The 25,317-nt window shown below is 38.7% G+C and overlaps 1 protein-coding gene across 2 annotated transcripts in view; it reads left to right on the top strand.

The window, feature by feature from the left end:
* Positions 1–24,837, top strand: part of dub (duboraya) — a 29,824-nt gene extending 4,987 nt beyond the window's left edge. Inside the window, exons 2-7 of one of the 2 annotated variants that reach the window (XM_022676015.2) lie at positions 13,276–13,362; positions 18,705–18,788; positions 19,955–20,026; positions 21,503–21,709; positions 22,834–23,421; positions 24,387–24,837. In XM_022676015.2, the coding sequence (XP_022531736.2) occupies positions 13,276–13,362; positions 18,705–18,788; positions 19,955–20,026; positions 21,503–21,709; positions 22,834–23,421; positions 24,387–24,452 (1,104 nt within the window). In that variant the 3' untranslated portion in view covers positions 24,453–24,837. The remainder of the gene's footprint in view (positions 1–13,275; positions 13,363–18,704; positions 18,789–19,954; positions 20,027–21,502; positions 21,710–22,833; positions 23,422–24,386) is intronic. The other variant, XM_049466539.1, reaches the window with a different exon arrangement.
* Positions 24,838–25,317: the final 480 nt, after the last annotated feature.

Genomic DNA, 25,317 nt, shown 5'->3' with positions numbered 1-25,317 from the left:
TCTTATGGTCAAAATATGCTAAAATGCTAATACAATCATAATAATGATCATATTTACAATATAATAAAGACATATTTAAAGATATTACAGTGAGTCCAAGTTAATATTATAATATTTTAACTATATTGTATTTTGTTAACCCTTTCACAAGCAAGTTTTTGAATGTTTTTTTTTCTTTCTTTTCTTTTTTGACATTTTAAATTATTTTAATCACATTTCGACATTAAAGTTTGGTCGTGTGTCATGTGCTGGGAATTATGTGCAGAAATCACAATAGTTATACATTTTTGAAGCGTTTTGAGAGTTATGCTAATTATTGGGTCGGGCTTTTATAGTTATTTGGTCACAAGTCACAAGTTTTCTCACTGAATGAACGCAGAAAGCACGTTTAGACAGTGGTGATGCAACAAGGCCCAGTTTTCCGGTGTTTGGAGAAGCCATCTTGCACAGCTATGTGAGCTATTTACGATGGCACTGCCCTAAATATAAAAACATCCCCCACTGAGAAGTCACAGGTGTGAGAGTAATTCTCTTTAACTCCTGATATCTGTAGAATAAACCCGGGGATTAAAGAGTTAACCCAGTCTAACTCTGTAAAGTATCTGAATTCAGCAACGACAAGCTAGTTTAAATGTCATCATCAGTGTTCCCACAGCTAATCGCAGCCTGAGCTGATGTCCCCAGCCCTGCAGTGATCTTCAGGGAGGGTGCTTTGAAGTGTGTGTGTGTGTGTAAGTGTGTGTGTTCTGTCCCGACTATGTGAGTTCATTATCTCCTGAATGTCAGCTATGTGGAAGCTCTGGCAAAGCGGCGTTATTGTCAGTCCCACCTCAGCAGCTGTCCCAGGACCAGGCCACAGTCACGCACACACCATACAAACTCACAAAGACAGAAAGGAAAGAAAGGAGAAAAGAAAGGAAGAATGTGGACATGGCAAATTATAGCCGCTTCTGCACCGTCAGAAGGAAAAAGCTTAAAACACCACAGCCGTTAAAAAAAGCCACACTGAAGAAGTCAGTCTCGGTTTATTCGCAGGTGGTTTGTCTGCTGTGTGATTTGTGTCTGTGATGTTCTTTCCAAACCTTTGGTCCTTAAAATTGATACCGATATTATGGACATCTTCATTTGAGCGTCTTTGTTGTAGTGTAGTGTTGTCGTTCACCCTGACTCAAAAAAAAAAGACACTGACTTGAAATACGGTTTCAAATGGGCCTATTATTGCATCTTTTGCAATATCACTAGATGCAATAATCACTACATCTTAATGTGGGAATAATGTGTGCAACAAAAAAGTTTCAAGGAGCTTATTGTAGTATCTTAATTTGCCAGATCCTGGAAGAGCAAGTTAGAATAAGGAAGAGCAAGGCAGCGTGAGGATAAGAATGGTACAATGAGGTAGACTGGGGTAGAGGTAGAGTGAAGTAAGTTAAAGTGACTATGAAACAAGGTAGAGCAAAGCAGAGTGAGCTAGATTAAGGTAGAGCGAGTTAGAGTGAGGTAGAGCAGCATAGACTGAGACAGTGATAAAGTGAGGTAGAGGTTCTTAGTAAATGTACACTCTAAACTACATCTTTTTGTGGTAATAATGTGTGCAGCAAAGCAAAAAGCCAAAAACTTCAAGGATCTTATTTTAGTATCTTAATTTACCAGATCCTGGTAGAACAAGGTAGATTGAGGAAGAGCATGTTAGAATAAGTTAGAATGAGGATTAGACAGTGTGAGGTGGAGGTTCATAGTGAATGCACACACCAAGCTACATCTTAATGTGAAAATAATGTGTGCAACAAAGCAAAAAAAAGAAAAAAGCCTTCAATTAGCTTCTTCTAGTACCTTACTTTAACAGATCCTGGTAGAGCATGGTAGAATGAGGTGGACCAAGGTAGAGCGAGACAGACAGAGGTAGAGCAAAGCAGAGTGAGGCAGAGAGAGGTAGAGTGAGGAAGTCCGAGGTACAGAGAGTTCAAGTAACTTAAAACAAAGAAGAGCGAAGTAAAGTGGGGCAGAGTGAGGTGGAGTGAAGTAGCATAAGGTAGAGCAAAGTAGAGTGAGACAGATTGAGGTAGAGTGAGAAAGACCAAGATAGATTAATGTAGAGCAGAGTAAAGAAAGGCGGAGCAAGGTAGAGTGAAGTAGAGGTCCATAAGAAACGTACACACCAAGCTACATCTTATTGTGGGAACAGAGAGTATTGCCAGTATTGCAGCAAAGCCAAAAGCCAAAAAAAAACTTTAAGGAGCTTATTCTAGTATCTTACTTTAATATATTCAGGTAGCGTGAGGTAGAACAAGGTAGAATGAGGTGAAGGGAGGAAGAGCAAGGCAGCATGAGACAGAGACAGAGTGAAATAGAAAAACGTAGACTGAAGTAGTGTGAGGTAAAGTGACTTTGAGGAAGGTAGAGCGAAGCAGAGTGAGATAGAGTAAGGCAAAGTGAGGTAGAATAAGGATGACAGAGGTAGAGTGAAGTAGATCAAGGTGGAGTAAGATAGATTAAGGTGGAGCAGAGCAGAGTGAGGTAGTGAAGTAGAAAGATGTAAAGTGAGGTAGCGTGAGGTAGATGAGAATGACTTAGAGGGAGGTAGAGCAAGGTAGAGAGAAGTAGTGAGGTACAGTGAGAAAGACACCCAACCTCATCTTATTGTGGGAATAGACAGTATTGCTAGTATTGCAGCAAATAAAAAGCCAAAAGACCTTTAAATATGTTCATCAGTTATTCTAGGATCTTAATTTATTGTGTTTTACACCAATATTGTGATATCCAACAGGGTTATCACACATCACATTTTTTTGTCCTTATCGTACACCCCTGCCTCTAGCTTTGAGGTGTCAGTTTTTGAATCTATTAAGTGTTACTTTGAGAGAAAGCTTAGAAACTCCCATACCTGTATATGTTGTGAGATATTGTCATGTGAATGAGGTTCAACCCCCAGGCTAACGTGCTCCTGGCAAGATGACGAGAATTTGATCGAGTTTAAGTTTGACTGAGACTTGATAGTTGATGATGGTAATAGATGAAAAATCCATTACTGAAGTTACTGAAGTTGCATTTAGGGGTGGGCGATATGGCTCTAAAATAATATCATGATATTTCAGGGTATTTTTGCAATAACGATATACTTGGCGATATAGGAAAACAGAAAAATAATTCATTAATTTCAGGAATATAGTATAAGAGTATAACAGCATAATCATAATGTGGCAAAATAAATAATATAATGCAGCAAATAATATTGCAGAATATTTAGTGCATGCATATAAACTGCAAACTAAAACAATTATACAATAAATACACTTAAAGCTTCACAGTAAATAATAGACTACTTTTAAGACAGAACAGCCCTATTATCACGATATGGATTTTTAATATCATGATATTTCTGTGTCACAATATTGTATTCGATATAATATTGCCCACCCCTAGTTGCATTTAAAATTCTTTGGTTCACAGTGTCGTGTGTTTACCAGGAATACATTATTAGAATGCTAATATTACCACCCACAGTGGACAGTGCAGTCAGTGACAATGATTGTAACCGATGGCTTCTGGTTAGAATTGTCAGTGTAAACCGACAAGCGACTCTGGCATCACCTCCACATTCATTACAAGAGACCCCTTACACATATCCCACAGGTCAGTGCAGCGTCCTTTTGCTTCTATTCGACGTGGCAAAAGTCATGGGACATGATACTAGTTCCTTCTCCATGTCTTATATTGTACTATATTGTGTTTTAATACTTGGACGTTCCACTTAATTAGGATTGTTTAACATCAGTGTTTTGGAGATCTTGTACTTCCTCTATTTGACTACTGCTTGGCAACTGCAAAACAACTACATCACCAGTTATTTTTAACACATAAAAATAGTCTCGATCTTTTAGCAATAGCATTGAACTGAATCATTAAACCTGCAATGAACTATTGTCATTTTAAGAGTACATACCACTGATTTATTGATAGTAGGATGACGTAAAACAATGCAATTGCATCATTTTAAAATTAAGAATACATCCAGACATCATTTATTTAATTACACATTTATTTGTTTTATAAATTAATAAAACATACCAACTTGAACATGCCTTTTTTGTGAAACACACAGCGGCCAATACTGAGCTCAGCCAATATTATTGAGTTCATGTCCATGTAGTGTAGAATAAGTTGATAATGTAATAATCGTGACCAGCTTATTTAATTCATTCACCCCTTTTTACTGTGCAGGCTTGTATTTCACACTTCTATACTTTAAGAATAACTAGTTTGCATTGATTACTGTGTAATTACTGAGTAATATCGTCCATAATACTCTATAATATACAGTGTCAGTCAAAATATTGGACACAACTCTTATAATTTAGTGTGTTGTGTGTCATTTTATGTTTTTTTTACAATAGAAATGTAATATTAAAGACTATATTAAAACTTTGCAGGAACACATGCTGAATTATTCTGTAAATAAAAAGTGTTAAACAAACCAGAATATGTTTTATAGTTTTTTTTTTAGATTCTTCTAAGTAGCACATTTATCTATGAGGACAGATCTGCACACTCTTGGTATTTTGATCTCAGTGTCTTCATGAGGGAGAATCACCTGGAATAGTTTTCTCAGTGTCTTGAAGGAAGGAGTTCCTGGAGGTGCTGAACAATAGTTTACTGCATAATTCCATATGTGTCTTTAGTTGTTTTTATGTATTTAATATTACATATTACATAAAAAAACACTGAATAAGAAGGCATGTCCAAACAATTGTCTTGGTTCTCTATAATGATAAGAATTTTAAGGGGTAAATTGATGCTCAGTAATATCTTTTAAGTAAGTAATATCATTACAGGAAACACATGAACAGGAGTTCATTAGAAAGGCTTGAGCTATTCTGGCAGTGTGTCGAGGCTGTTAGAGTGAATCAGGGTGGGGAGCGTTACTCATACCAGCCCAGCCCATGTGGGATGTTGCTTCATACTGAACTACACAGCTGCATTAGGAATTTACGCAATTTAAGGAACCACTCTTACACAGCCATTTTCGATGCTGGCTGGACCACATTTGTGTGTCGACTATTATTTCACTGCAGCTGCAGTGTAAGTGGGATTTCAGTTTGCAGACGTGTTTAGAGAGATAGCACTAGAGATAAGATGCTATTAGTGGGCCTTTCGAGACCTTTAGTGACCCTTAAAGGGAAAGGGCAGTGCCTGTACAGAGTTGAGTCACTACTCTGACAACGGTAGCTGAATGCATTGAACTGACTTGGTTTAAATGCAGTGTCCACTAAATTGGCAATGTAGTACATACTGTATCATGATTAGGGCTGCACAATATATTGTTTAAGCATCGTCATCACGATGTGCGCATGCGCAATAGTCACATCGCAGGACGTGCGATGTTACTTAAGTCAATTAAATCAAACACGTCATGTTGCAGTGTTTTGATTCTTGACACAAGAAGTAGATACACAGCGCTGTCTCTGTGTAAGTGACAGACTGCTGCTGCCTGAGAAGCGCGAGGGGGACCCAGAGGGGACGCAGGAGTAAACAGCCACATGGTTAGGCACGTGCTTTCTATAAACACACTTGTCGAAAGCTGTGCACCTCAGTCCAGCACAGTTTTGTGCAAATATTTCCAGTTACAGCTGAATTCATGCTTTTAATCACAAAAAAACGCTCTTACTTAGCTTCTAAAAAGTCATTTAGATGCCTGATTAAAGGGCCGATTACTGTTGTTTTGCCGTTTTCCTCGGGTTTTGAGAGCTCGGCTCTGAATCAAGACAGTGTGCGGGTGGAGGCAGGGCTGGTGCAAAAACTCAAGCAGATCAGCTTGGTTTGATGGCTTTGGTTTGATGACATTTGAATAAAGATGTTTGAGTTAAATCAATTTATAATAACTAAGTTTAGTCACTTAATTTCTATTAGCTTTTGGCGAAAAATATTTACATACTGGGAGTGTACCTTAGTTTCTGACACTCACCATCAGTGTGCAGTGATTTCCCCCTCCAGCTATCTTAGGTAAACTTGCAGATCATCTATTATGATTAACTGTCTGGCCTCTATATTTTAGGCTGTAAGAGCAAGCATCATTTTCTGAGCTTCTAACTCTTCAAACTGTCCGTGTGGTATACTGTTAAATCTATAGCATGTTCTCTTTCCGTCTGATTTTCTTGTAGTATTTTAAATCTATTTTTTACTTATTTAAAGAAATCAGAAATCTATTAGATAAGCTTGATCATAAAATTCTAAGAAGAAAGAATTCAAAACAACTGATATCGCAAAAACATTAAATTAACTTACTATTGAGGCATAATAAGTAAAGTTTTAAGTCTAATTTACTCAAGTTTTTTAGTAAAACATTCAGTAAACAACAAATTGCCTCAAACGATTTAAGTAAATTCAGCTTCTCCAGGTAAACAGTGTATATTTTAGGATGTACACATATGAAGTCACTTCATTGCATCATTTTATTTGTTCAGTGCAGGGTCCCTCCCAGCACATCTGCCTGATGGATGCCAGGCTCAGAGAGAGAGAGCGAGGGGCGGGGTCCTCGTTTAGTCCACTGACTCACCATGCATAGTTTAGGGAAGGCCCCACTTTTCCTGCCCAGTATCCATATAATAGCTCCCGCCAAAGCATGAGGTCAGTGAGCTGAGCCACCTTGGGCAGGGGAGAAGAATGTCAGAAGAGGCTGAGTATGACCTCAGCAACTCGCAATGAACCTCTGCAGACAACCAGATGAACACCAGCAGCACTGAGCTCACAGCACAGCAGAGAGAGAGAGAAATAGAGAGAGAGAGAGAGAGAGCTCAGGCTAGAGCTTAGATCGGGCCCAAAATTAAACCACAATAGACCAAGAACAATAACATAGTTTACAATGACTTTCCTCTACTCTAATATAATTACCAATGTTTAAGAATATAAAATGAACGTTCTGAACAAACATTTTTTAATTTTAAGCATATAGCCTTAGTTCAAAACACATAAAACAACAATAAGAGCTGTGTGATTATAACATTCTATATTATTTAAAGGAGAACTCCGGTGTAAAATGGACTTTTGTTGTAGTAAAACATGATAAAAAGTTCTTACCTTAGATGAATAGCACACCTCTGTTCTCCCACAGCGTTCAGAGATCCAGAAATTTTAACAGTTTGTCCAAACACCCTTCAGACTGGGTGATACGGGGCATAATTTACCCTGATAAATCACTTTTTCCACCGTTATCCAGCTCAAAGTAGCTCCACACCTCCTTGCTAGAATCCGGAGAGCCCTGACATTTAAAACGAGGCATTAATAACTTAAAAAGTGCACAAGAAGCTTATTAAAAACCACTGTTGTCACCAGCTTCAGCTCTAAGTGCCACCATTATTCTCATTACTTCTGGGGCCAGCTGCTAGAGTCTATATAGGAGTAAATGTCAGGGCTTTTTGGATTTTAGCAAGGAGGTGTGGAGCTACTTTGAGCTGGATTACGGTGGGAAAAAACGATTTATCGGGGCAAATTTTGACCCATGTCGCCCAGTCTGAAGGGTGTTTGGACAAACTTCTGGACAAACTTCTAAAATTTCTGGATCTTTGAATGCTGTGGGAGAACGGATAGCCGTTATTCATCAAAGGTAAATACTTTTTATCATGTTTTACTACAACAAAAGTCCATTTTACACCAGAGTTCTCCTTTAAAACACAGTTTGATTTGTTACTTTGCTATACTGTGATTATCACACCATTGCTTTTTTATATAAAATACAAATAACAATAAAAAACACAGCCCAACCTGACCTGGCCGAGGAAATGGTGGGAAATCTCAGTCGGGTTCAGGCAGAGAATCTAAGTGCTAAGCTCAGGCCGCTGTCCACTATGTTCTCTGCATCTCTTATTTAAGAAAAAAAAGGAACATATTTCAGTGCAAACTGAATCATGTGCTTCTATTCTGCTCCACAGCTGCTCTCAGTGTCCGTCTGACAATGCTCTGCTTTGTGTGGGACTAACAGGACTCTAGTGCCTTCTCCTCGGGTCATGGTGAGGGTCTGAGACAGTGAGGGAGACCCCAAAACTTTAACCTATTAACTTTTGTTTAACAGCAAACAAGTCCAGCTATTATGTATGATGACTCTAACTTAACAAAATGTAGCGAACTGTGAAAAAAAAAAAAAATATATATATATATATATCTCGACCATCTAATACAAAGGTTCTGGAAAAAAAAAAAACTTAAAATGGTGAATAATGGTGCAAGTGCAGCAGTGCCAACAGCATCTGAATGAAACAATAAGAACAGAGGCCTCATGCTGGGTTGATTAGCAGTAGTTTGTTCTGGAACAGTGGTGCTCTGCGTTAAACAGTCTGGTTTTTCTGTTCCTCTATCGCTCGGCGCCGTGGAGACGGTTGGTGCACGTGGTTCTTGTGTTTGTCTGATGTTGTAAAAGTGTTAAACCCTTGGCTGAAGTGTGCCACGCGCTGATGTCATTTCAGGAGGTGTTCGTTAAAATTAAACTAAACTGAAACACACCCGCCGAACACACACATCCGCACGCACCAATACGTACAGTACACACACCGTGAAATCACCCTCTGGGTCTCAGGGGAAAGGACCCGCATCCAGCCCACGAGACACAAACACCAGGCTCACTGCACTGCCAGACACAGCAGCTGCACTGTAAACCATAATAAGTTAAGTCTACCCAACACCTTCTCGTCCATCAGTGTGTAATCTCATAAATGCACTTTTGATATATATATATATATATATATATATATATATATATATATATATATATATATTTAAATAGACTCCTAAACCTTTTGAAAAGCCTGTTTGTTATAAGTTGCTATAGCTGTAAAGCAGAGGTCTTCAATTAAGTTTGGCCGCTGGCCAGATATTTTCCAAGCTATTTTGTGGCGGGCCACAAAAAAAAATCTGTTTTGGAAAATGAAGTGTAATGGGATGGAGTGCTACAGACTAGTAGCTCTCCAGCCAAGAGGGTTGTTGAACCCAATTGCAGAACAGTTGATCTCAAAGCAGGTAAACCCAAGAAGAATGAAAAAAATAAATAAACACACCGCTTCTCACGCGGGATCGAACCCGTGTTGTCAGGGTCACGGTCCAATACACTACCACTGCCCCGGCTAGTGAATTGGGACAAGGCTGAAAAAAAAAACGCCCTTATAAGGAGATAGGGAGCCCAAGAACTGGCGGAAAAACGAGAACAAAGTCACGCCGAGCGAGACAGAGAGAGAGACAGGGGAGGGATGTAAATAAAAGCTCACCAGAGAAGCATTTTATTTTATTATTTTGTTCATTATCGTTCGTTATAGTTCAAACAGCCTCACAGGACAGATGCTTGCGGGCCAGATCTGGCCGCCTATTGCGACTCCTGCTGTAAAGGATGGGCTGATATCATATTAAATCCTATGGATTAAAAATGGGATGTCACTCAAATTCATAGTCCGTATGTGTTCGAAAAAAGAGACTCAGTTAATACCTTTGGCAATATAGTGTAGCACTTTAGCTCTGCAGTGTATGTTTCTGTTCAAGTTTTATGCTTTAGCTGGTCTACAAGCACGATCAACCAATAATAACCCACCCACTGACTAGGGCTTCATTCAACACTTGAAAGTAGGAGCTTTTGACAATAGGAGGATGAGGAAGAGTACCTGCCTCCTCCAATAGATTTGTCATCAGTTTTCACTTTTTTGGTTTCACATTTCATTTTTTATTTATTTTTTTTAATTTGTTTTACATTTTCTCCCCAATTTGCATGACCAGTTACGCCACCCATTTATTAGGACTCCCCCTATCACTAGTGATGCCCCAACATTAGGAGGATGAAGACTAGCACATGCCTCCTCCGATACAAATTTTTGCTGTTTTTAGCAAAAGAAAAATTTACACTGTTCTCATTCCCCATTATTTATCTACTAGAGACAGATTATATCTGTCCAGTATCATTTATATTACTTTAGATCTGGATATATGGAGATATTTGGAGTGCATTATTAGTATAGTGACATTCTGGATTCATTCTGGATGTGTGCCATATCATATCATATGCAATGATAAAATGTAATTTTTATTTTGTTGCAGTAGTGTATTCTTGAAATATGTATATTTTTAAATCAGTGTTTTGTCATATCACCAAGAGCATTGTTATCACGAAAATACCATGAAGTATTGTGATATTATTTTAGGGCCATACCGCCCACCCCTATTGTGTAGAGAGAGCGCCATCTACTCACCCAAAGAAAAGAAGGCCAGTAGCAAGGCCAGTTGTGCTCTCTCGGGGCTCCGGTAACCGAAGGTAAGCTGCATGAACAGGATTCGAACCAGCAATCTCCTGATCATAGTGGCAATGCTTAGCCTGCTGGACCTTTCAGAGGCGCATCACATTTCCTTTTAGGTTGCCAGACCCCTGCTCTAGAAGAACCACTTTCACTGGCCAAAACTTTTTCTAGCTAATATCTAAGAGAGTCAACAGAGGAGGTTGGGAAAGAAGGGAGTAAGAGCTTAGTCTGCATGAGGTCACAGCACTCTGGGAATTGGACGACTGTGAGAAAAGGCATCAAAGATTTGATTGGGTCATGCTGAGATTCGGTCATTGGTCAGACTCCGTTTACCTCCAGCTAGACGTCCTTCACACCTTCAGACAGAGGCTGCACTGCCATTTACAGCAGGGCTGCAGCTGCTGATTGACAGTAAGTGATATAGTGGAGTGAACAGATGCCCGCAGACATTATGTTGCCTCACTCCCGACCACTGTAGCATACTCAACAAGGCCTGCTTTCCAGCCAGTGCTGGTGATACTGCTAATGGCCAGAGATAGGAGGCCGGGGGGATGCAGGAGAGTCAGCTCGGGTTGATAAGAGGACGCTGGGGAGTCTGAAGTCATCAGCAGATGAACGCAGACCGTGCTGTTCCCACAGAGCCTCCTCAGTGCTCTCTTCTCAATCAGTGTTTTTTCTGCGCTTGAGAAACGTTGAGTCGCAGCTTACCGCGGTTTCCTGTTGTGGAAAGAAAAGATGTGTGACTGTATCTGTAGGTACTTTTGTGACAGCATGGTAAAACACGAGCCTGTTCATGACATTACTGCACTAATGTAATGAAACTCTTTCTGAAATTCTTTAGGGTAATTGGTTATTATATTTATTTTCTTGCCACTTGCACACTTGTACGTGCGCTGCTGAGGACCCGCGACTCCGCCTTCAGAGTGGGTGACAAGGTGGCCCTGAGGAAAGCGAGAGCCGACCTGTCAAGAGCCATCAGAGAGGCAAAGCGCGCACACGCCCAGAGAATCCACAGCCACTTCAAGGACACGGGTGACGTGCGGCGCATGTGGCAGGGCATCCAGGCAATCACCAACTACAGGACAATGCCACCGTCCTGTGAACGTGATGCCTCCCTCCCTGATGCCCTGAACAACTTTTATGCACGGTTTGAGGCACAAAACAACACGATGGCGAGAAAGACCATGCCCAAGCCGGACGAGCAGGTGTTGTGCCTGACTGCAGTGGATGTGAGGAACACTCTGCGCAGAGTCAACCCACGAAAAGCTGCAGGACCAGACAACATCCCCGGCAGAGTGCTCAGGGAGTGCGCAGACCAGCTGACAGATGTTCTCACGGACATCTTCAACATCTCCCTGTGCAGCGCCACTGTCCCAACGTGCCTCAAGTCCACCACCATCGTTCCCGTGCCGAAGAAGTCCACAGTGTCCTGCCTCAATGACTACCGTCCCGTTGCACTTACATCCATCATCATGAAGTGCTTCGAGAGGCTAGTCATGAGGAACATCAAGACACGACTGCCCTCTTCACTGGACCCCCTGCAGTTTGCGTATCGTCCCAATCGCTCCACGGACGATGCCATCACCACCACCCTTCATCTCTCCCTCACCCACCTGGAGAAGAAGGACACTTACGTCAGAATGCTGTTTATAGACTTCAGTTCAGCATTCAACACCATCATCCCACAGAACCTCATCAGGAAGCTAAGCTCGCTCGGCCTCAACACCCCCCTCTGCAACTGGATCCTGGACTTTCTGACGGGGAGACCCCAGTCAGTCCGGTTCGGGGGCAGCACCTCCAGCACCATCACACTGAACACTGTATATGTTTTAAAATAATACACTGTGAACACTGTGTTATACAGAAAAGTATAAATTAATGGTGTCAATCGATTAAAAAAGTAATCCAATTAATTACAACAATATTCTGTCATTAACTGTGATAATTCACACTTGTTCTTCTTAAGGCATAAGTTTTTATAGTGGATATTAAATTGTAAATAAAAAAGAATGTTAGAAGAAATGTAATTTGCAATTATATTTATATTAGTGGTATCAATTAAAATACTAGTATATACTGGTATGTTTGAAGGGATTGATTAAGTAATGCATTATAAATTCGATAGCGAAAACTTTTTTTACTTTATTATAAACATCTCAGATTTGTTGTAATAGTTTCTGAATTAGAACTTTAGAAATTTGCTGATTATAAAAGATCGTTTTCACACCTGTAGTTTGTAGTGAAAGTTTGTATAATCCGGATCAGTTGATGAGTTTGTTTATTTAGAGCGTTTTTCCCTCTGTTTGGTTTGTTTTGACACAGGCATAAACCTAAATGCACCAAAATGTGCACCAATAAACCACATATGCACATTGTCTCCTCTGATTGGTCAGAGCTGTTTGGTGTGCCGCTTTTTAAACTGTGTTTTCAATAGGATGTGTAGTGCAGATGTAGTAAATGTACGTAGAGTCGCGTGGCTGCGAGCAGTGAACACTGCACATACCACGCTTGTAAACAGCATGGAGCAGCAGAGACTGCATGTGTTCATAGCAGTATATCATCTGGCCAATATATCAGATTATACTGTACCTTTAGGAGCAAGAAAAAAAAGAAGTATATTTGAGAGTATTTGATATTTTACAGCAGAAGTTGGAGTCAAACTTGGTGGTGTAATTATTTTTGTTACCTATTCCAAATGAATTGTTTGCTATTTAACAATTTAAAAGGATCATCCAACTTAATCTTGCAGCACTGTTGATATCACAGAAACTATATAAATGTATAAAATGTTCTTTCAAACGAAGGTTAATATTTCTCTATATGTAGAATAATGTGTCTGTTCTGAGTAAATCTTGAAAATGCATTGTTACACAGTGTTTAAAGCCTTTTTACAGCTCAAGTGCACCCTAAACAAATGAGAGGGTTGGGCCTTACCTCTTCTGTCTCATTTGTTAGTGAAAGATCTGCTTTTCACTATAAGTCCACTATTCACTATAACACTGGTTTATTTCAGAAGGAGTCGGTGGTAAAACGGTCTGTGGCTGAACTGGCTGGAAAGTTCGCTTGCCAAAAAATCCCTGTTCCTACAGGAGATGAAGCGGTGAGAGTTCTGAGATTGGGATTAATTAATCCCTCCATTCCTCCATATTCTGACCTCTCCTCTCGCTTCTTACTCTCTTTCATTCTTTGCTTCATTCTACACTCTACGCTTTAATGGATTCAGTCCATCTCTGATCTTCTATCAAGCTAAAACTCCACCTAAAACTCCTCATAAAGTAATCTAAATTAATCAGATTCATGTAATAGCATCAGATTATGTTAGCACTGTTCAGACATGATGGCAGTGGCTGAGCTGTATATCTTGACTGGGCATTTATATACTATTTTATGCATGATTTTATACACCATGTTAAATTTACTGGAAGTGTTTAATTCATTGAAATTGCTGCCACTGCTGTTGGGCACAACCGACCGCAGATCTGGCACCATCTCATTCTCCTTTAAAGACATGCCAGGAATGTGGTCGGATTTCAATACAGTCACTTTAACCGTTTGGCACGGCGTGGCTGTAGATGGCCTCCGGGCCGGGCACAATCCTGAGATATTAATAAGAGTCCATGTTACGTAATGGTGAAAGTTGATAGTGTGCAAATGTGTCGGGAGGTGGCATGTTGTTTGGGCCCTCTGAAACTTTCTCTTCCCTTTACTCTGAAAAGCAGAGTATTCTTCCTTTTACTCTAAAAAGAAGAGTATTATTTCATTTACTCTGAAAAGAAGAGAATTATTTCATTTACTCTATAAAGGAGAATATTCTTTCCTTTTCTCTAAAAAAAGAGTATTCCTCCCTTTACTCTAAAAAAAGTATTATTTCCTTCACTCTAAAAAGAAGAGTATTCCTCCATTTACTCTAAAAAGAAAAGTATTATTTCCTTTACTCTGAAAAGAAGAGTATTCTTCCCTTTACTCTAAAAAGAAGAGTATTCTTCCCTTTACTCTAAAAAGAAGAGTATTCTTCCCTTTACTCTGAAAAGAAGAGTATTCTTCCCTTTACTCTGAAAAGAAGAGTATTATTTCCTTTACTCTGAAAAGAAGAGTATTCTTCCCTTTACTCTATAAAGGAGAGTATTCTTTCCTTTTCTCTAAAAAAAGAGTATTCCTCCCTTTACTCTAAAAAAAGTATTATTTCCTTCACTCTAAAAAGAAGAGTATTCCTCCCTTTACTCTAAAAAGTATTGTTTCCTTTACTCTAGAAAGAAAAGTATTCTTCCATTTACTCTAAAAAGAAAAGTATCATTTCCTTTACTCTAAAAAGAAGAGTATATCTTTCTTTACTCTGAAAAGAAGAGTATATCTTTCTTTACTCTAAAAAGAAGAGTATATCTTTCTTTACTCTAAAAAAAGAGTAGTATACCTCCCTTTGCTCTGCAAAGAAGAGTATTCTTCCCTTCACTCTGAACAACAGAGTACTCTTCTTTATACTAAATGGCAGAGTACTCTTTCCTTTACTCTGAGCAGCAGACACCATACTCTTCTCTTTATTCTGAACAGTAATTCTCCCTTTACTCTGAAAAGAAGAGTATTTTTCCTTTTACTCTGAACAGCAGGGTACTCTTCTTTATTCTGAACAGCAGAATACTCTTCCGTTTACTCTGAACAGTACAGTACTCTTCCCTTTACTCTGAACAGTACAGTACTCTTCCCTTTACTCTGAACTGAAGGCACTATACTCTTTGCTATACTCTGAACTGAAGGCACTATACTCTTTGCTTTACTCTGAATTAAAGGCACTACACTCTTTCTTTTACTCTGAACTGAAGGCACTATACTCTTCCATTTACTCAGAACTGAAGGCACTATACTCTTTTCTTTACTCTAAACTAAAGCACTATACTCTACCCTTTACTCTGAGCTGTAGGCACTATACTCTTCACTTTACTCTGAACTGAAGGCTCTATACTCTTCCCTTTACTCTGAACTGAAGGCACTATACTCTTTTCTTTACTCTGAACTAAAGGCACTATACTCTACCCTTTACTTTGAACTGAAGGCACTATACTCTTCCATTTACTCTGAACTGAAGGCACTATACTCTTTTCTTTACTCTAAACTAAAGCACTATACTCTACCCTTTACTCTGAGCTGTAGGCACTATACTCTTCACTTTACTCTGAACTGAAGGCACTATACTCTACCCTTTACTCTGAACTGAAGGCACTATACTCTACCCTTTACTCTGAACTGAAGGCACTATACTCTTCACTTTACTCTGAGCTGAAGGCACTATACTCTTCACTTTACTCTGAACTGAAGGCACTATACTCTTCCCTTTACTCTGAACTAAAGGCACTATACTCCACTTTACTCTGAACTGAAGGCACTATACTCTTTGCTTTACTCTGAACTGAAGGCTCTATACTCTTTGCTTTGCTCTGAATTAAAGGCACTATGCTCTTCCCTTTACTCTGAACTGAAGGCTCTATACTCTTCACTTTACTCTGAACTGAAGGCACTATACTCTTTGCTTTACTCTGAATTAAAGGCACTACACTATTTCTTTTACTCTGAACTGAAGGCACTATACTCTTCCATTTACTCTGAGCTGAAGGCACTATACTCTTTTCTTTACTCTAAACTAAAGCACTATACTCTACCCTTTACTCTGAGCTGTAGGCACTATACTCTTCACTTTACTCTGAACTGAAGGCTCTATACTCTTCCCTTTACTCTGAACTGAAGGCACTATACTCTTTTCTTTACTCTGAACTAAAGGCACTATACTCTACCCTTTACTTTGAACTGAAGGTTCTATACTCTTTGTTTTACTCTCAACTAAAGGCACTATACTCTTCCCTTTACTCTGAACTGAAGGCACTATACGCTTCCCTTTACTCTGAACTGAAGGCACTATACTCTTCACTTTACTCTGAATTGAAGGCTCTATACTCTTCACTTTACTCTGAACTGAAGGCACTATTCTCTTCCCTTTACTCTGAACTGAAGGCACTATACTCTTCACTTTACTCTGAATTGAAGGCACTATACTCTTCCCTTTACTCTGAACTGAAGGCACTATACGCTTCCCTTTACTCTGAACTGAAGGCACTATACTCTTCACTTTACTCTGAATTGAAGGCTCTATACTCTTCACTTTACTCTGAACTGAAGGCACTATACTCTTCACTTTACACTGAACTGAACGCACTATACTCTTCCCTTTACTCTGAACAATGGAATATTCTTCCCTTTACTCTGAACAGCAGAGTACTTCTTAATTTACATTGGATAGCAGTGCACTCTTCCTATTATTCTGAACAGTAGTGTATTCTTCCCTTTACTCTGATAAGTCAAGTATTGTTCCCTTTACTCTGAACAGCAAGAGTACTCTTCCCTTTATACTATACAGCTGAGTACTTTTCCCTTTGCTCTGAACAATAGAATACTCTTTTTTACTCTGAACAGCAATGTACTCTTCCCTTTACTCTAAAAAGAAGAGTATTATTTCCTTTGCTCTAAAAAAGAGTATTATTTCCTTTACTCTAAAAAGAAGAGTATACATTGCTTTACTCTAAAAAGAAGAGTATCCCTCCCTTTATTTTGCAAAGAAAAGTATTTTTCCCTTTACTCTGAACAATAGAGTACTCTTCTTTATTCTAAACAGCAGAGTACTTCTCCCTTTACTCTGAAAAGAAGAATATTTTACCTTTTACTCTGAAAAGCAGGGTAGTCTTCTTTATTCTGAAAACCAGAGTACTCTTTCCTTTACTCTGAACAGCAGACACCATACTCTTCTCTTTATTCTGAACAGCAGAATACTCTTCCGTTTACTCTGAACAGGAGAGTACTCTTCCCTTTACTTTGAACTGAAGGCTCTTTAATCTTCCCTTTACTCTAATATAAAGGCACTATTCTCTTTCCTTTACTCTGGACTGAAGGCACTATACTCTTGCCTCTCTATACTCTTTCATTTACTCTGAACAGCTTGCAGCTCTTTTTTTACCTGGAGGGTATTCGCTGGCTTTATCCTTTTATCTGGAAAAAATGACGCAGTTTCTTCACTTTTCTGCTTGTGTTATCCATTGTTCTGTGGATTGTAATTTCTGCTATGCAGCCTTTTCTTCAGTTTGTGATATATATTATTTTCTTTCAGTTCTGAAGTTTGTGTGCGAAGTGGTTGGTTATATCTAAACATATAGAACTGTGCAAAAGTAAATAAAAAAGGGATGCCAAATAAGAAAATGACAAACAAAGCTATTTATCTGAGTGGTAAGAGTAAATTCTACATAAATATTATTGTTATATTAATTTTTTTTAGCTTTTTTAATTGTTTAAGAATTGTTCGATTCTATTCTGTCATTTACCTTCACACTGAGTATGATAATAATAAATCAATAATATACCATTCTAAAATTCCACTTTATTTTTCTGCTCTGTATCCACAAATAATACGTTTTGGCAGTAATTTTAATTATACTAAGTATTTTAATTGTTTAGTATTACTGTAATTATAATTATTCTACAGTATTTATTACTGTCCAAGTCCCTGTTACTATTCCCAATCCAGCTATATGTCTGTAGCACTCTACTCAGGACAAACCAGCTAGTCAAAAACTAGTTTAAGAGCTAGACCTAGTTTAAAATATGGGCCATTATTTCAAGTTGCAAGTCCAACCGCAGATTTGGTGTGAATAGGACTGCTGAGATGAATAGTTTTCAAATTTTGCAAACTGTTCCAACACTTTTGTACAGTGCTGTATAATAACAGTATACAGTACAGGCCAAACGTTTGGACACACCTTGTCTTCTTCAATGCGTTTTCTTTATTTTCATGACTATTTACATTGTAGATTCTCACTGAAGGCATCAAAACTATGAATGAACACGTGGATTTTTATATAAAGGTGAAATAACTAAAACATGTTTTATATTCTAGTTTCTTCAGAATAGCCACCCTTTGCTCTGATTACTGCTTTGCACACTCTCGGCATCATTCTCTCAATGAGCTTCAAAAGGTGGTCACCTGAAATGAAAAGTTTTCCAACAGTCCTGAAGGAAGGAGTTCCCAGAGGTGTTTATTAGCACTTGTTGCCCCTTTGCCTTCTTCACTCTGTGCTCCAGCTCACACCAAACCTCAAATCTGAATTGGGTTCAGATCCGGTGAATGTGGAGGTTCAGCTCGTTTTTTGTTAAGTACATAAAACTCCACATGTGTTCATTCATAGTTTTGATGCTTCAGTGAGAATCTACAATGTAAATAGTCATGAAAATAACGAAAATGCAGTGAAGAAGAGAAGGTGTGTCTAAACCTTTGGCCTGTACTGTATGTCCCTGTTATATAAATGCTTATGCATTCTCGTTCAGTAGCTTCTGTCCTGTCTGTGCTTTAAATTTATCAATCATCAGATGCAATGTTTTCTAAACACTGCTGGGCTTTTTCCTCTTCAGAACAAGCCTGTGCGGAGAAGACCTCCACGCACACTGCAGCTGCCGCTGCCTACCGGGAACGATGCAGGCCAGGACCACGGAGAGGTGAGACTTGCTGAGAAATCTGAGAAAAAAAAATGTCCTGTTTGGGCATGTCTTATCGTCTTATCGCTTTATAACAGATTTCTAAAGAGTGAAAGTGTGCATGTGCCTATTCGTGTTTGATGTGTGTAAGTACCATGCAAAAGGTATGCAGTAGTGCAGGTATTGCAGGAGCTGTGTTTTTATAAGGACAGGTACAGAAGCAGACCAGGCTACACACTGCAATTAGTTAAAAAAATATTTGTACTGTGTAAATAAACACATTATGTGCAGTGTATTAAGCCTAGCCAAGAATTACAGTAAGCCTAGGTGTGGACTAATTTTTCCCTGTAATTATTCAGAATGCTGAATATGTAGTCCAAGACTAGGCACCCAGCTAATAAAGAACATTATAAGAACGTTTAGCAAAGTTTTGAAAAGGTTTCAAGTAGGTTAGCCTGTAACATTACAAACAAATAATGTTTCAGAAATGTAATGAAAACAGGTGACATAATAATGGTTTGCATAACAACCTTATTAGAACATTTCTTACACAACATTCCCAGCTAGACTAATGCTAACTTTTTGCAAATGTTAAAATTAACATTCCCAAATCTAAAAAATTAAACACTGACACGTTTCGTTGCAGTGAGCTTTCAAACAACAGAACTTTAAATTAACATTAAATAAACATGTTTTAAGAACACCTAAAAATCTTGCAAAGTGACAGTGACAGTTGCTGACACAAATGTGCAAATGCACATATAATATTGCCAATAGAATAGGACTATCTAGAGCAGATAGATACACAAACACAAACTATTGGCACCATGCTTAATCTGATTTTCTCATTGAGCTGTGAAGCAGTGGAATGTGGGTGTGCCATATCATATCGAACGCAAAAATATCGCCAACAATTTTGAATATAGTAAACAATACTATGCCCTGAAATTTCGTGCCATATCACCCACCCCTCAATTATCACACTGTTCTCATTTCCCATTATATCTCTACTAGAGACAGATTATATCTGTCCAGCATCATTTATTTTACTTGGATCTTGGATATATGGAGATATATGGAGTGCATTATTATTATCATATCATATGTAATTATAACATTTAATTTTCATTTTGTTGTAGTTGTTTATTCTTGAAATATGTATGTATGTGTATCCTCTGTTTAAGCAGCAGCAGAAAGGAGAGGCTGCTTCTCATCCTCCCAGAAAGAACAGAAACTCTGCTCTTATTGAAAAACTGCAGGTGAGTTCAATTTACAGTTTTTCTCAATTGGTTTGGTACATTTTTCAGATCAGAATTAAAATTCTCAGCATTCTCTTGAGCACATCATAATTGCATTTCTCATTGTTTTTGACCTTTTGCAAATGTGTTTGTCGTTCATGCTAATGGTCTTGTACAATTTTCAGCTGTTTTTTGCATTATCCATTGCTTATGTTGTGCTCATCAAAATGTGTTGTACTGAATATCTATGCAATTGTCTTCCCTCCAAAACATTTAGGCTTTAGGTCATTGCCTCAGTCATTACATGCAAAAGTGCTAAACAGGTTATCATAATCTCTCAGACATAATTTATACATTTCTATAAAACTTTGTTGGTAAAGTTGGTAATGTTACAATGGCTGAAGCTGCTCGCCGGGGGCCGGATGTCTTCGTTCGAAAGCATTACAAGGGATGATATTCAGTGTAACGTGCATGAAAACATGTGGCCCAACAGAGAGGAGAGTCAGAATGCATAAAACAGAAAGCACTATAATTCCTTAAGTTGTTGTCTCAGGTTGTTTTGAATGTTTAGAGTAAGTTTCTAATTTTATATTTTTTTCTTTGTGTCAGTATACAGTTTGTGTCAGTATACAGTTTGTGTCAGTATAGAGTTTGTACAGAGTGCTGCTGAACAGCTGTCTGTCTTTCCTGATTTTCTGTCAGATTTTTTTGTTAACAAATTGCAGTGCAAACAATACAGTAAAAGAATATTACTCAAAATGTTTGATTACAGTCTAATTTCTTGCTGTCAGTCTCCCACATGCAGTCATGGTTAACTATGAAGCAAAAACAAAGAATTCTGAGGAAGGTACAAACTTTTGCAGGTGTTTGAGTGAGTTTTGCTGTTTGCACTAACTGTTTTGAGAAATGCACTTATTGTGATGCCAATGTAAATCCTGATGTGAGAAATGAACCAAATCGACTGAGAAAAACTGTAAATTCACACAATCCCACTGCTTTAACTCTGCTGCCCTCTTCTGATCTGATGCGGATATTGTGTGTAGACAAACAGACAGACAGACAGACAACTAGCCAGACAGACAGACAGACAGACAGACAGACAGACAGATAGATAGATAGATAGATAGATAGATAGATAGATAGATAGATAGATAGATAGATAGATAGATAGATAGATAGATAGATAGATAGATAGACAACCAGCCAGACAGACAGACAGATACTTTATTGATCCCTGAGGGAAATTATAGACATCTAGTAGCAGATATACAAGGTACACAGAAGCTACAAAAGAAGGATAAGGAAGAATGATACAGTTGACTGATGTCAGCCATACAGACAGTGCAAGTACAAAGTTATATATAATAATGTAGCAGTGCAAATTGGCAAATATGTAAACAGTGGGCAATTCATAAAAAAAATAGAAACTAGTTTTAGAGAATGTGATAAAAAAAAATGAGTTATGCCTCTTATGGTTTTTAAAACTGTGTCTCCCAGGCAAACCTCGTTCTCTCACCGACGGCCCTGCTGCCCTCCCCACTGAGCCCGGGGGCCGGTAAACCCCCGGTACTGCTGCCCTCTCTGTCCCCCAACTCACCCTGCAGCCCGGCCAGCCCGGCTGCAGCTCACACACCCGGGCAGGAGGAGGCACCAGCCAGCTTCGAGAAGCCTGCAGAGGGCAGTGTTCTACTAAACGTCAACAAGGTGAATAAATGGGCCATAGACAATACCACTGAGGTTTTATTGAGTGTAATATACTATATATATCAAGTGTGACCTAGAATGATGAGAAAGGTTTGGAGACAAGTAGCACCAACACAAAATCTGCAGCTAAGTGGAGCAACACAACCAATCGTTTACATGCAAAAAATCTGCAGCAAAGTGGCGCTCCATTATATACAGAGTCAGATTCCCATAGATAAATTAAATAGGAACAGTGATAAAATGTTCTTACCTTTGTGGAATAGCTCATCTCCGCTCTCCAGTATTTTGTGCACTTTAGACTGGGTGATACGGGCTATAGTTTGCCCCTGCAGATAAAACACTTTTTACACCGTTATCCAGACTTAAAGTAGCTCCACTCTTCATTGGTATAATCTGGAGAGCCCTGACATTTAAAATGAGGCTTTTAGAACTTAAAATTGCACGTAAAGTTTATTAAAGCCTGTGTTTACATCCCAAAGTGTAGGTAAATCAATCAATCAATTTAAGTCACAATAATTCAACTTTTTTAGATGTTTCAGACTTTGAGACCAATTAGAGGAAATTGAGTCAGCCTTCAAACAAACCAGATGGTAAAAGAATTGGTGTTGTGCTGAAGTTTGACTCACCTTACCGAAGTGCAGCGCGTCTCACACTTCACAGTATGAACACAAAAACTTAGACTGGGCATCCATTTATTTACTGTAACAGTAGATTAACCCTTATTTATGAACAGTATATGTTGGTCATCCTCTAGTCCTTCATCAGTGCTCACAAGGTGCAGTCCAACAGTGACACTAAGGTGTTTAAAAACTCCACATACAGCACAAGACATACTAACACCATCATGCTAATCAGTGCTAATTACTGCAGTGCTGATAATAATAATGATTCACCACCCAAATATTAATAAAAATAGCTGCTCTGTGGTGGCTTTCTCTCCTGTGGAGTTCTGAGTAATGATAGAGAGGGTTGAAGGAGAATAAAGAAGAATACTAATGTATGCAGAGACACAGATACAGGACTACAGTCTGTAATTATAAAACTAATCAGTGGAGATTATTCTATGAATGTAATTTAAATTGCATGTTATCTCTGTAGACTGAAAGTTTAACTCTAACCCACAGAGCAGAGCTAGACATTCTATCAAACGCCGGCCGCCGTCTCGTCGCCACAGGAAGTCTAGTGGGGATGATGTCGGGACTGAAGAAGAAAAACCCACCGCAGCCGTCTCTGAGAGCACGAGTCAGAGAGGTAAAGAGGAAGAGGTTTTTGAGGAGCAGAAGGTGGAGAAGAAGGAAGGTAACAGTGCTGAACCAGCAGCAGCAGCAGCATCTTCTACCACCGAGCAACAAAAAGAGCAAAAACACAGTGAATCACCAGATTTAGAACAGCAGCCCCCCACAACAGAATCAGAAGAAAAGGAGAGTAAAGAGTGTGAGAAAGAGGAGGAGGCCTCAGTGACTGCTGAGGAAAAGAAGGAGAAAGAGAAGGAGGAGAAGAAGGAGGAGAAAGAGGAGGTGAAGACACCTGACGAGCCTCAGCTAACCACCAGCACCTCAGAGTCCACAAAGCATGAAGATCCCCATGAAGAACCCCAGAAGGAGCCCACAGAGGAACTTGCCACTGAGCCGCAGAGCGAGTCAGAGAGGGCACCAGAGGACAAAGAAGAACAGAAGGAGAAAAAAGAGGAAGGAGAAGAAAAACAGACAGAGGTGAGGTGTTACAGTCATTGCAACAAACGGTACTACTTTAAAATAAGACTACCTTTATAAAGGGTTTTTTTAGTCTTATTTTAAAGTGGTTCTCAACAAACTATATTGCCAAAAGGAATTTCTCACCCATCCAAATCATTGTCACCTCAGGTGTTTTAATCACTTCCATTTCCACAGGTGTTTAATAAAAGCAGCAGCTCTAGTCATGCAGACTACTTCTACAAACATTAGTGAAAGAATGGGTCTCTCTCAGGAGCTCAGTGAACTCCAGCACTGTGATAATCTGATTGGATGCAGCACCTGTGCAACAAGTCCAGTCGTGAAATTTCACTACTCACTACTAAATATTCCACAGCCAACTGTCAGTGATATTATAACTCAGTGGAAGAGACTGGGAACAACAGCGACTCTGTGCTCTGTCAGTGTAAAACAACAGAGCGGGGGCAGCAGATGATGCTCCTGGCGCTATGACAGAACATTTACTTTAAAAAATGTATTTCAAGAATACACTACTGCAGCAAAATAAAAATTACATTTTATTATTGCATACGATTTGATATGGCACACCTCTAACTGAGATATTAAAAAATACAAGACTTTTATCAGTTTTGTAACAGAAGTCAATGATCCAGATTATCATGATACTAATAATGCACTCCAAATATCTTCATATATCCAGATATGGACAGATGGACAGATATCATTTGTTTCTAGTAGATATATAACGGGAAACATTGTAAATTTTTGCTAAAAACAGTACAAAAAAAAAGTAGTACCCTGATGTAATAATTAGGGGTGGATAATATGGCTCGTTATTTTAAGGTATAATTTCATTCACGATATTCAGAAATGTTGATGGTACTATTGCATACAATATGATATGGCACATCCCTATTAAGCACTGATTTCACTGATTTACTGATGTTTGAAGGAATTTTGACCTGTATCTGTTTGATATGTTGCAGGAGCAGCAGACAGAGCCTCTAAATGACGAGACAGGAGAAAGTCCTCCACAACAGGCAGCCCACTAAAACCCACCTGCTTGGCCGTTTAAGGTGAAGAGGATGCTGGAGTTAATAATGTGAATTACATGGCTTGAAAGCTTTATCAGCAGTTCTGCGCTTTCTTTTTTGTTAAATTCTTCTGTTGGATGTACAAGTTAACCATGAAGTGCAAAGAAAACCTTTTCTTCTTGTACAGTTTTGTTAATATTTTGTTTCTGTCTTTTTGCGCTGGTGGTATAAAGTCAGATACAGTATTGTACATGTGAGTAGTTTAGATGTAATTTCTGCTTTTTGTATATACCTTGCACTAACATGACTGTAATAAAGGGTTAACGTATGTTAACACCCTTCTTTACTGCTTTTAATACTACATTTGCAGAACTAACAGCTGTATAAAAAGACGTGTACAGACGCTTTTGTTGTTTCTTTTGTTCAAAGACTAAACAGAGACAATTGGAAAGGTGTACAATGTATGTTGGAAGTAGTATATGTCCACCATAAGCAGATGTGAGTGCTAGTATAGAATATATAGCAACTAAAATCAGATGATCAGCAATGTCGTTTTAAGATTTTCTTTATCATTAGAATCTATTAGTTCAAATAAAAGACAAGAACATGTTTGTATTAATGTGGGATGAAGCTATTTTCCAGCATTTATACCTCGGTAGTTGATTCAAACATCACTGTATATTGTGTGACACTGTCATATATATGTCAAATATATGTATGTACATAAATGTGCAAACTATATATGAAACTTATAAGACATTGGAACAGTTTCATATGTTGATGTGACGTACGTGACATATACGGGCCTATAAAATCGATATGGTCATGGATGTGAAATATATATATTTTTAAATATAACACATCGTATTCAGTACTTGCATAG

Source organism: Astyanax mexicanus, chromosome 17 (assembly GCF_023375975.1).
Source record: "Astyanax mexicanus isolate ESR-SI-001 chromosome 17, AstMex3_surface, whole genome shotgun sequence".
NCBI lineage: Eukaryota > Metazoa > Chordata > Actinopteri > Characiformes > Acestrorhamphidae > Astyanax > Astyanax mexicanus.
This window is presented reverse-complemented; position numbering and strand designations above follow the sequence as displayed.